General features: G+C 38.3%; 1 protein-coding gene across 1 annotated transcript in view; it reads left to right on the top strand.

Moving 5' to 3' along the window:
- Positions 1-13,419, top strand: part of khdrbs3 (KH domain containing, RNA binding, signal transduction associated 3) — a 134,282-nt gene extending 120,863 nt beyond the window's left edge. The window contains exons 8-9 of the mRNA XM_042507091.1: positions 5,991-6,043; positions 13,164-13,419. Of these exons, the coding sequence (XP_042363025.1) occupies positions 5,991-6,043; positions 13,164-13,255 (145 nt within the window). The 3' untranslated portion in view covers positions 13,256-13,419. The remainder of the gene's footprint in view (positions 1-5,990; positions 6,044-13,163) is intronic.
- The last annotated feature ends 220 nt before the right edge of the window (positions 13,420-13,639 follow it).

The raw sequence follows: 13,639 nt of genomic DNA, 5'->3' as shown, positions 1-13,639 counted from the left end.
GTGGACGCCTTCTGCTAATGAATGTCAAATCAAAAGTTGACCTATTTAGAAAGGCAAAGCAGTTTCGCACCTATGACAGGGCGATATCTCGAGTGAGATCCAACCACTCCAGGCACCTCCAGCTCATGCTCGCGTTCATGCTGCCAGCTGTGCTCCTCTGACGAGGTGAAACTGTGATTTGGAATCAATGATGATAAATGTAGAATTTATGAGGCAGTAGAGAAGGCTTTTAGGTTGAAATTTCCTTTTACCTTATATGACCTTAAATTACTTTCACTTAGCAACATTTCCCTTTTTACTTGAAAGAAGCTGAAATTTTTAAATTAAGCTGGTGACTGGATGTCTGGCAAACTAAAACCTCTCAGTTCATTATTTTTATTTTCAGCAGGCATCATCAGCAGGTGCAGAACAAAACGCCTCCAGTTGCTAATGTTTACACCTACATCCAATCACAGCAACAAAACATGACCTACAACCAATCACAGCAGCAAAACGTGACCTACAACCAATCACAGAAAGAAAATGTAACATACAATCAATCAAAGCAATGAAACGTGACGTAAAACTGATCATAGCAACGAAATGTGACCTACAACCAATCACAATAAAGAAATGTGACCTACAACCAATCACAATAAAAAAATGTGACATAAAACGAAACACAGCAACAAAATGTGACTTACCATCAGTCACAACAACAAATGTAACTTACAACCAATCACAGCAATGAAATATGACCTAAAACTTATTATAGCAACCAAACGTGACCTACAACGAAATTTAGCACACTTTAGAAGTGTGAACTGCATCTAATCATAGCAACAAAATGGGACCTACAAACAAACAACCAATTGCAGAAAAAAATGTGACCTCCAACCTATCACAGCTATGAAACATTTCCTGCAACCAATCACGGCAACAAAATGTGATCTACAATCAATCACAGCAGCAAAATGAGTGACAAAGTGCTGGGTGACACATGCAATTTGGGGCAATGCTTTGTTTTCATGCAGGAAAAAGATGGCAGCTAGTTCACAAACTTTCTCAAATTACAGCTAAATTTCACATTGTAACATGTTTTTAAAAAAACATTGGAGATGAGAAAATAGGCAGTGCCATAACAGAACAGTTTGAGCTCACTTTGTGAGCCATCATTGATATGACTGACAGCTGTGCTACTGTCAAAGTAGGCAGCGCTGATTAATTCAAATGTGTCCAGAGACGTATTGTAGTGCACTGTTTAGCTGTAAATTGAAAAAGTTTGTTCCGGCCTGTGAGTGGTGCTTAGTTTTCGGCTCAACTGTGTTTAACATGGCAGCCAGGGCAAAAGCATTCTCATTTACTGCTAAACAGCACACTAAAACATGTTTCTCAAAACATTTGTGGCAACAAACAGGTAATGCAGTAACAGAATCTTAATTTATATGTGATCAGCGCTGCCTACTTTGACAGTTTGACAGCAGTTCACGAGCAGTGATGAAATAATGGTCAGCTGTGTTACAGCTGTGTCTTCTGCTCTGATTTGTTGATTTCATGCAGCCATGGAAGATCCCTACAAATGCCATTAGAAGCACTACAAGGAGAAGGAGGAACATAATGTTTTCACAGACTATCTGTCCCAAGTACTACTATGTGGATATTGTGACAGTTTCAGCAAACATAACAAAAACGTGTCCTTATGAAAGTTACCAACTACAGCTTGAAATGGCAAAACAAATGTATATTTTCTCACCAAGCATCACTTATTAGCACTGCACTTTATAGTGAATATGTTAATTGTGTATTGGTATTTCAGGTGTAAACACAGCAGAGTGCTGATTGATGTTAAATGTGCTGCAGGGCGGCAGACATTGTCGAACTTTTGCCTCCACAAAGCAGAAATTTACCGGAATCTCTGACCTTCAGGATGCATCTCAAGACTCACCGATCTCTGTAATTGAGAAGAGAAAGTAACTACGGGAGAGAACTTGTGTAGCAATATTGATAAAATGTCACCTCAGAAATTAGAGGCGCCTAACAGCTTTTGTTGCTTTCTTCTCCCTTTGTGCAAAGAGCAGGCCTGCACTGGCAGCTGTCAGCACGGCACACTACTGTTATTGGTCCTTTCTGCCTTTAGCAACAGACAAACCTCAAGAGTTAAGTGAAAAAAAAGGCGGCTGCTTTTTTTTTATTGTTAACATTTTCCATGCGTGATAAACAGTGAAAATAAATGCAGGGAGAAAATGCTGACAGCCCACAGCATGTAAGCAAGCCTTGGAAACAGTGTTAGCATAGCTGTGCAGCATCCTGGTTTGCTATTTGGATGTTTTTTTTCATCATTGAAAATGACACAAAGCGGCAGAGGAAAGCCCAGGACTCGCCAATATTTCACACACTCCCCAATATGTCTGCAAGCACCTGTGAATTGTGGCAAATTGATTTTCTGACATTTATAAAAATTGATGTTTATTTTGAAGGCGACCTCTCTGGAATACACCCCTGCATTCTGGCATAGTGTGAAATCTAATTATTTAGCATCCTGTCAAGTCTCGTCTCGGGGTACACAACATGACGAGCCAAAACATGCACTTGGTTGCCACGTGTCTCTCTTCGTCTCCCTCCCGTTCTCCCCTCTCTCTCTTGTCTCCGATGAATGGTGTCAAGGATATTGCAGTGATTTGACACCCGTGGCAGATGCACAGTGGCACCTCTGCCGCAAGAGCCGACTGGAAACGTCACGCTCGGAGCAACGGCAGCTGGCCTCGCTTCTTGAGGGGAGACTACATGGGGGGGGGGGGGGGGGTTAGGGGGGAGCCTTGTTTGCTTCTGCTGGCTTGGCATTGTTTGTAGTTGAATTTTGAACATTGTAAAATTTATGCTAAGCCTGACTTAAGGTACAGGCCTCTGTAGGAAGCTGTCTCATGTCTCATTGAGCCGCCATAGTACTCTTAAAACGATTCCTCCCACCGTCCTCAATTGGTCATGTTGTCTTGTTCTTCCTCACCAAAAAAAAAAAATGCTGCAGAAAACAATGAAACAAGAATGCAGTCAGTTTGTCATGTTGTTGCCGTTCAGAGGCATTATCAGCTATTGGAAGGCTGCCAAAGGAACGATCAGTTCACCCAAGAAGGTTATCTTTTTACTCGCCTCCACTGGTATTTAGCAATGCAGAACATTTTACACTTGAGTGCTGTTTTTTTCCCGCCTCCACGCCAATAATGAGCAGGTGAATGCAATTTTGTATTTGGTGATCACAGCATAGAATGATTACATTTACACTTGGGTGATCCACAGAACACACTGAACAGTTTTCACTTGAAGAAATAGTCCCTATGAGAACTGTTGACAATGTGTTATGTGGATTTCTCACAGTAACAGGAACACCATTTGTGGAAAAATACTTTTTTTTAGTATTCTTGATGTTAGATTTTTGTTGTTGTTGATCCATTTTGTTTTAATCATCATTTGTTCCCTCTTTTGTTTCAGGACAACAAAGAAATCTTCATTCAAAAATAACTGAACTCTTTCAGTCTTTTCAGTCAGTATGTTTGTATGGGCACAAATTATCATGTATTAATGAAACAATTTGTTAGAAAATGGAAAATGGCACCTTAAACTCAACACAATTGTTAATATAAATTAACATAATATGTCTTTTTTAAAGACATAATAATATGTCTTTTTTTTTGCATTTTTTTTAAATAACTGCTTCGAAAGTCTATCTACTTTATATAATATATCACAATTGCCCCTCTGATATGAAATTTATATTGCTGTGAAAACATGAACAAATGTCTCTTTCAAACAATTGTATTATTCAAGTTTCTTGCCAAAACTACATTTTACAAAATCATAACCTTAATATTAACCTTTGCCTAATACTCATTTTTTAATGAGGACAATGTCAAGACATTATAATGTAACTCACCATCACCAGCTGTTTAACAGCTAATGTTAATAAGCCTTCTTACCAGTAATTTTAACATGGATTTGTAGTTCACAATGTAGCATTATCGGGGAAATAATAAGGTGTGTCGTCTGACACGATGACAGTGAGCTTACTGTGTCTTTTTGTCAGGAAGGCGTCCCCAGGAAACCTCTTTGCTCAGCTCAAACCATTTTTCTGGCAGTCAACAAGGCAAATTTACACCCATGCAAATATTTGTCCAATAAAATAGTATTTCCTGCCAACATTGTATTAGCCGGAAGTGGTGGCAAAGATCTTAGACATAAGGTTTGTTACCATCAACCTCTTTTAATGCCCATAATCAGTTTGCACAAAAAAAAAAAAATCCTGAGTTAAACACCAAAAATCTGCAAAAATCTCAACATATCACAAAAAAGATTTTCATGGTTGGGGGAGGTGTACATTAGTGTACTGAAAAGGTAAATGCAACTAAGTGCTATACAAACAGATTCAGTGAATAAATTATGCACTGTTAGAAAATACCATCATTGCTTTTGCTACCACAAGCGCTCTTCAACTTTTTTTCAGGCGAAGGTGGCTGACATGTTAACACTGGCAAGATGTTTGCTAAGCTGCAGACTACTGTTTAAGACCAATAAATAGCAAAAGTTGTTGGTTTTTACAGACACATGGCTGCTTTTCTTGGCAGGACAGTGCCACCAGATGCGGGTCACCAAAATATTATCTTTTCCTAACAATAACCCAGTGGCTTTTGTGGTGAAACCTAATCACATGTTAACCAACACAATGTTGAAATGTCAAGAAATGGAAAGTTTCAAGCTATCCGCCACATAATAACAAACATATTTAATATTTCTATGGTTTGCAGAAGCGTACAATGCCAATGAACATTTTGGGTGACTGGGTTTTTAGAAAGATTATAAGTTGCTTTTCACAATTGTCATAAGCATGGCTAACAGAAAGCAGAACATGTTTAATGGAATATGTGTTAAAACCATAAAATATCGTAGTTTCTTAAAACCTGTGTGGAGTTCTTTTATGTAATAGTGCCACCATACAGCAGCAGTGATAAAGGAAAGAGTGTGGCACATCTTCAGTTTGTCAGTTTAAAAAAATGAATGTGAAGACTTATAAAATCTTAAATATGTGCATTTTCTTTTTGTGGAGCAGGTAGTACTCAGTGAAACCAGACTTGATAGCAGACAGAATGTGCAAGATTGATTTCCTGGAGTGCTGCACACCGTGGTGTAATTTGATCGAGGTGCAGAGTGTCTCAACCTCAGTTTGGCTTTTTAAGATCACACCACAAAAAAAAAGCTACTCCATTTCAGTAACTGGAGCGAGCCGTACTCCGTTACTTCCAGCGCAGTGTGTCATTGCTGTCACCTCTTTGCCCTCGGCAGTCGGGCACTGTTGATGCGCTGTGTCGGGGTTTTGGATGGTGCCTTCAGCCCTCTAATCCGGAGAGCAGAGAGGTGCTGCTGTCGCTGACAGACTGACTGACAGGCAGGCGGAGAGGACCCAGCTGTGATGGCTGGTGTCGGCTCAGTGGCAGCCTTATGATGAATTGCCTCTCTTGAATGATAGCGCTGTTACTGAATGATACTGACGCAGGATTGTTCTGTCAGCATCTTGCGCAAATAAATAAATAAATAAATAAGCGAGAAATGAAGCGCCGTGCAACTCGCCTCCCCATCTTTTTATTTTTCATTAAAGTTGCCACCTCTCATAGATCTCCATATGCAGCGATATGGAACTGGAAGTTTGTGCAGAAATGCGCCGGATGAAATTGCCTTGGAACACCACGAATATGGCAGAACTTTTGAGTGATTGAAAGCTGCCTCTTGTTTGTTTTTTTACTTTTATATCCAGCAGAGTATATCTGGGTAAAACCCAGTCCCTGTGTTTTTATCTTTATTGCCACTGTATGAATTATATGTGATTGCATCAAGATAAATATGACTTTGATGTTCGACCACAATGCTGAAAACAAGTGACATTGATGCAGCATTTATTGTTTTTCTCCTCTTTCATATTTATCCATACATCCTGATATTCACCTCAGTGCTCTGTCTGTTTACAGCTCAGATGACTACTATGAATACGGACACAGCGGGGAATCATATGAGTCATATGGTGAGTTGCAGACCTCTCTGCTTTCAATATATCCTTTGTCAATCGTCAAAACATCTATTTCTAGTTCCTGACTCTGCGCTGCTGGCTTCATGTCAGTTGTCTCAGAATCTAAGTTATTGTGTGATGTCTTTGAGATGTTCAAAACAAGCTTTTTTAAAGCGATTTATTCACTATTTTTAAAGCTTTTACTCCTTCTGTTCATTTGGCTCATTTGAAGAAAACCTTGGGCATCATTCACCTTCATCTTCTGAAGTTTTTCTTAAATTTGAGAAAAGTCTGATTCAAAAGTGGCTGAATTGTTCATACCTTTTTTCTTATAATTAGGGTTGCAAAATATTGTATTTTTTACAATATCAGATATTTCAATATTTTCTAGCTCGTTTTGGCCGATGCAGATACCGATATATGCACATATGTTTCCACATCCACGTTAGCAGCAAACAGAAAGCCTCTCCTGTAGTAGAACATTTTACACCTACTCCAATTGCAATGGCCCACCAGTAGCAGATACAGAGATAAAATTCAGTGCTTTTCAGAATATACACATTTACGGGGCAAAACAAGACAGCTGCTTCAACTTCAGTCTCATGTAACACATGCCGTATTTATTCATATATCACAAATTATAAACAAAACTGTAAAATTCATTTCACTTTAACAGGCTTGGATTATGCTTTATCTCACACAATTCTGACAATAGCCAAAAAAGGGTAAATTTGACCTGTTTTACTCATTAAAGTCAGGGAGAGTTATATGGAAATGTGTAGGCACGTGTATACACATATAGTGTATCTGTACATGTTGTACATTTATTAGTGATAGTCTTATTGCTATTATTATCTGAGTAGGATGAGCAGAATTTTTTTATTCATTCCTTTATTCATTTGTTTACTTTAGTAATCATTCATCTTTTCATCACACTTATTTCTGTGGGTTTTTTTTATGAATTAATAGATTTTTTTAACTTATATTTTATTGTACAACTTGGACATCACAGGTCATTCTAAGCCAGCTAAGGTAGGGTTGGAAGAGGAGGCGAGGGTTGGACAAAAAGTTAACTTTTCTTCTGGAGTGCCAATACTCTGGTTGGGACTTGGGAAACATTTAGGCACATATGGATGAGATGCGGCTTTGTATACATGATTTATTATTATACTCTGCACAAAACTACATAAAAATTTGATGAAAAAAAACATTAAAGTCAAGTAAAAAAAGTATCATCTTATTGGCCTGTCATATCATCAGAAGTGTTCATTTCAAGCCGATACTAATATTGCATTTTTACCAATGACATGCCGATATTATCTTGCATTATAAAGATGAATCCCATCAGATTTCTCAATTAAAAGCATGTGCCAGTTGATTCTAATTAGCACAGGTAAATGCCCAGCAATACCCATGAAGGGCATGAGACTGCAGGCATACACAAAGACTGAGATGAAAAGTTGAGAGGATTAAGCCAAGAATTAATCTCTTCAGATAAAAGCCTAAAAAGGATGAAGTGCCGGACTCTATAGTTCTGAGGTGGTACTTCTTTATGAAGTGAACACCAAACTTGCTGATGTATTTCGTAGAGTCAGAAGTGTGTCTAGAAAAACATAAAAGTAGATGCACTGGATGCTACTAATCATTCAGTGGATGCTGCATCCAGAGAATGGATGATTAATCAAAATAAATTAATTAATTAAATTGAAAAAATGCAGGCCTATATTTTAATATTGCCAAACTCAGAAGAGAAACAGTGACCACTTGTCAGGAAGCAAATTTCTGTTTCCCAGGATAGCGAAGGAATTACCTGCCTTACTCTTGATAACCTGATATTCTTACACTAACCCTAATCAATCCCACTCTTCTTGCCTAAACAATCCAACTAACGAGAGCAACGAGTAACAGCCATACCCATCATTCTGGATCGTTCCTTTACCATGCTGGGATTTGCAGATTTGCGTGGGAGAAGGGCATGCCCTTGCCACTCTCAGATAGATAATCATGGTCCTTGAAAATGTGTTCCCTCCTCATGACACCATCTGCAACATCTTGCAGCAGCCTTGAATATGCAATTGTACAAGTGTGCAGTGTACAGTGTGCAGAAATACTCCTCCTGGGCCTATAAATAGTGTGATCAATCACAGCATTGTTCACAATGAACATAATAAATGTGAAATTGAAGTGTTACAGTAGTGTTTGCTCATTTAAATGATCGTAATGCTTTTGAAAGTAATGAAAATAATTATTAAGAAATAACTGAATAAAAACAAAATAATCAATTATTTTAGTGTGCATAGATTCTGTTTGTACATTAGAATAATTTCCAAACAAAAAAGCATTTGTAGTCTTTGTAAAAAACTTCATAATTGGGTTTTAAGAAGAAATGTAATCTTCAGATCGGTCATAATTGAGGATGAGTGCCACTTAAACATTAAAAAGAATATCAAACAAGCACCCTTTTTTGTGGTATTTCACTATTAATTAAACTAAAAAAAAAAAATTCAAACATGAAATATTGAAGTTAAAATGGATTTATTTAACCTGATTTTTTTATGTAAATGTGATCCTTCATTTGAAATATGTTAGCAACAGAAACCTTGTGCACTGACTTCTGGGATTTTTGAATTAAGTTTTTAACTGCAGAGAAATCCTAATACCAGATGCTGCCCTGAAGCGCTGATGATTCCTTACTTCAAAGGAGAAAAGAAAGTGTCAAAAGCAAGGAGAGACTTTAATAAGTTGATACTGAGGCTGCAAAATCACTTTAGTATCTACTTTCCTCTACCTTTACCTCACTAAAACTGCTGAAACCGTGTGTGATAGAGAACCAGCACCTCTAAGCAGCTGGTTAGGGTACTTATACCTTACCAACAGCAAGAGCTAATGCAAAAAATACAGAGATCAACGCATGTGACTTTTCTGTTCAAACTGTTTTCAAATCAAAACGTGTGTGAATGTGTTTGTGTGTGTCTTTGCAATCAGTTCCACAGTACAGCTCAGTGTTTAAGGCCAATCTCAATGACTTCTCTATGGTTTATTGTGTCTGGAAAGAGCTCCAGTCGCCTCAAAATTCACACAAAGTAAACACCACTGAGATAATGTTTAACAGTACTGTGTCAGCCTTGGACAAGATTCAGTAAAAAGTGGGCCAAGGTCGTACTTGCTGCAGAGTGCACTTGAACGATAGCAGAGCTAATATACAATATGGTACAGTTGAGCATGCTGTTGGAGAGCTGAATTTTGGTCCATCTCTAATATATATAGTGTCCGTACCCTCAATAAAGGTGCTATTCAGAACCATAAAGGGTCTTTAGGCTTGTTCATGTTGGTCCAAATCTAATTTCTATTCAAGGCCAAAAGTCCAGAACGATTGGTGATACAGTGATAATATTGTGCCCAGCACCCACCCAGTAGCTCTGTCCTGCTCTGTCATAGATCTACTACTTGTTTGTTGATTCATAGGAAGATTTTAACTGTCGAAATTTTGTTGTCCTCATCTCTGTATTCTGAGGATATTGCTGTTTGAAATGTCTGTGCTTTGTGTCATCATGGCTTTCAACATGTCCACCCTTCACTACTCCAACTGTATCTGTGCAAAAACATGGCTTCTGTGCTGGATTCGGGCAAAATGAACAAAATGTTTCTCTATGCACTTGTCTATGAAAACTCAGTTTTCTTGGTCAACTTTTCTTTTCTTTGCACATTTGGACACTTTGACATCCTTAGCGCTCTGAACTCTTGTTAGCTGTTAACTAACTTGCTCATTTTTAATGAATTCCATTGAATTCTGACACGTGATGACTTCAGCGCCATATGCTCGCTGGCTGTTAATGTTGCCATGACAATGATGTCAAACAGGAAAGCTATTACTTTTACGACTTAATCTCAGGCCAGGATCGCTGTAACAATCTCATAATTTTCCATATAACTAACAATTTATTAATATGTATAAAACGTTTTTTTTTCAACATAGGATTGCACTGTCTCATCATGTTCCTAATATGGGGTGGGCTGAGTCCGGAGTCCAGACTTTGAGAAAGTCTGCTGTAGGAGAAACTTTTTGGTTCCTCATTGAGCTTTTTTATTAATGTTCAATTGGAACTCTTTCAGAGGGATCTTCTTAGAACCCAACATGAACGGTAATACCCAGAATTATCTGTGAAAGGTTTCACCCTTCTATGGTGTAAAGGTTCCACCCAGAGCCCTCTCTGGGTGGAACCCCTCTCTTGCATTCAGAACATTTCCACATTCTAAGGGTACTAACAGGAACCCAGCCACAAGGTTCTACAGAGAACTCATTTATATTCCAAGGGTTTAATCTAGAACCCACCCAGGGGGGCTCCAAAAATAGTGTCTACAAGTGTCTACATTATCATAGATCTCTCCTCAAGTAATAAATGATTTTAGTTTTTAAGGGATCTCTTTGTCTTACATAGAACCCTTGAAGAACCCTTTTGGAACCTTTTCTTATAGTGTATAAAAACTAAAAAAAATAGTGTATGAAACCTCTGCATGAACTGAAAAATTCAAAAGTAGAAGTTGAACTCTTTATGACAGACTGTGGCTCTGTTTTGTTTTGTTTTTTTTTACCATTTAATTATCTCCAACAAAACAGCAAATATAAGAATACAATGTTGATTTGGATTGTGATGGATTAGTTTGTGCATTTGTGTCTGCTGAGCTTCAAGCTCCTGACAAAGTCCAGCTCTCAGACACTTAAATGTATTATGCAAACAACTGAGATAACATAATTGTAATTATTAAATCCCCTGCTTCATTAAACTGACGTGTGTTCATCTCATGCTTTAGAGATTTTAATGTGTTTTCATAAGCAAATAAAAACTTTGCAAACTTTTCTGACCACACAAGCGGGAGCGCCAAGCACCTTCATCTCATTAGAGCACCGAGCACCTCAACATGAAATAAAAAGCCTCCGCCGCTGCATGGGTCACACAGAAAAAAGGGCGACGGTTCAAAGGAAACAGATAAACAGCGCTGATGTGCATCCTTGTTCTCGAAACACAAGGTTACCTTGGTCTGTTTCTTCAAAGTGACTGTCAGTGAAAGGGTGACAGGTTTAATTAAGGGGTATTGGCTATGTGCTGCCAACAGAGAGCCTCTACACAGAAAAAAAACAAGCCTTTGTGAGCCTCAGCTCTAGGGAAGTCTCGGCGCTGGCTGAAGATCAGACAAAGGGTGCCATCGATAGTGGCACTTTTACATTGACAGTACCAGGGGGTGAACAGGGGCTGATTTGGGCTAATGGTAATTGTGACCTTTTTGCTGGGAGCCACTAAACGGCTCCTTTTCAAGTAGCTATTTGATCCTCTCATTCAATTATCTGAGATGCATCCTTCCCGGTGAAAGTCAAGCTTCTTGGTGCGAGTCGCTGTTTGTGTTCTGGGCTTGAAGCGGTGCTTTTGTTATGAGATGAACACCATCGATACCAGATAGGCCAAATGTTGTGTTAGGGATGCACCAACTGCGGAATTCTGGGCCAGTGCTGTTGTTGTTGTTGTTTATTTCATTTTTGTTGTTATTTATTTCTCCACTTGTGCCTAGGAAACAAAGATAAATTATTTCCAAACATTTTAAACATAAAGTCCCTCATTAAACTTTCATGTTTTTCATGTTTCATGTTTTTTTGTGTGTTTTTGTGCTCTCCATGAGTTCTTTTATTTCACGAGTTCTTTTTTCCCCCTAAACAGCAGTTTATAACTTTTAGGGTGGATAATTGATTCCCAGATCCGCTAAGAACTGATCACACCAAACTGATAGATGAAAGGAGCGGCTGCTACAAGAGAATGCAATTTTTTAAACACAGCAGAATCAACAGATGAGTGAAACTCATCTGTTGATTCTGCTATGCTATGCTATACTGCTCCATCTGTGACTAGAGCATGCTCTGCACTCCAAGAGTGTGTTTTATATATTTAAACACTGCTCCTTTTGAAAGGTCCAGTTCCAAAAATAGGAAAAATCTACTTGTGGTGGTAGATATTTAATTTGCCAAAAATAAGCACAAAATAAATCAGACACTGTCACGCTTTTTCTTGTGAAAACTTTTTTTTTCTTAATAACTGATAACTTTTTATTCCATTGAAAATACCATAATTCCCTCTCTAATATCTATTTTCTATTGTGAAAACATCAACAAATTTCTCCTTCAGACAACTGCATTTTTAAAGTATCTTGCCAAAAACTACATTTTATTAGATTGAATTTGATCACATTATTAGTTTGTAACATAAAGCAACCTCTTTTAGCTGTTAGTTCCGGCCAATTTTTGCTAACAACTAACAGTAACTAGTTGCCCTCTTGACGATTTCAACATGGATTTGCTGGTACAATGTAGGATTATCATGACAAAAAATATGGTGCACCCCCTATGCATTGAAAGTGAATCTGCTGTGCCCTTTTGTTCCAACAGCATGCCTAGGAGTGTCTCTGTTTGTCCCAAAAATGTTGTCCTCTGGATAGCAGGACCCATTTAATTTCGATTTCTACTCTTTAGCTTGTGCAAAATTGTGAGACAATGGAAAAACATAAGCAACTGCAGTTGGTGAAGTTCATCTCATTTACCAGTGGCATTTGACATGGCGAATATCAGCCCATGCCGATGTCCAGACGATATATTGGTGCAACTTTTATTTGTGTAGACAGTGCTTCCCACAGTTTAAGGATCTATGTGGCGGTAGTTGATGATGGGATGGAGGGCAGAAGCTACTTCCCATTCTAATTATCTAGTGTCCCTAAATCCTTTTTTTTATCATGTGTCCATTTTCTAAATTTTGATGTTTTTGTAGGTGCATTGAGTGGTTAAGTTTCACTGTTACTGTGTGTTCTGCTACTCCATCTGTGACCAGAGTATGCTCTTCGCTCTAACAGTGTGGAATAATGAATAACTTAATGGTATATACTGTATATTCTAATAGCTCTTATAATGAACAGTCCAGCTCCAAAACTATGAAATAAATATGTGGCAGCAGCAGTTGTTTTTATCGTGGAAGGCTGCCAAAAATAAATGAATGTGTGGGGAACCCTGTGAGCCTGGAAGAATTGCTGTGAATGAATGATTAAACTCCTCTGTAATCAAACCCCAATCGGTGTCTGTTCTTTCCTTCTTAATCAGGTCTGGAAGAGTGGGCAAACAATCGTGGCAAGGCGCCGCCAGCACGATCAACCAAGGGAGTGTACAGAGATCAGCCATACACCAGATATTGAACTGTTTATACAACCCGCACCTGAGTCCTCATGGCTGTTTCAACCCAAGTAATGGATTTTTTATGGACGCTCCCACCTTTTTAGTATTGAAAACTAAAAATAACACAAATGAAATAGCGAGACACTGAATGGGTAAAAACTGGTTTCCAAATAAAAAAAAATGGCCTCCCCTTGATTCTAAAAACATACTCCCACTGGGTAAAAAATGTATTAAGCAATTTAGTTAATTTATCCTTTCCCTCCAGGAGAAATCGACTGGACTTTGAGATTAAGACTCCATAGCACATTAAGTTTCTCTCTCAGCTACGTGATTGTGAAGAATGACATTGTACCAGGCTATTTTACTTGGTAATGATTAGAGAATCACTATGCTGTCGTACAATG

The sequence above is a fragment of the Plectropomus leopardus genome, chromosome 18 (assembly GCF_008729295.1).
Source record: "Plectropomus leopardus isolate mb chromosome 18, YSFRI_Pleo_2.0, whole genome shotgun sequence".
Lineage (NCBI taxonomy): Eukaryota > Metazoa > Chordata > Actinopteri > Perciformes > Serranidae > Plectropomus > Plectropomus leopardus.
This window is presented reverse-complemented; position numbering and strand designations above follow the sequence as displayed.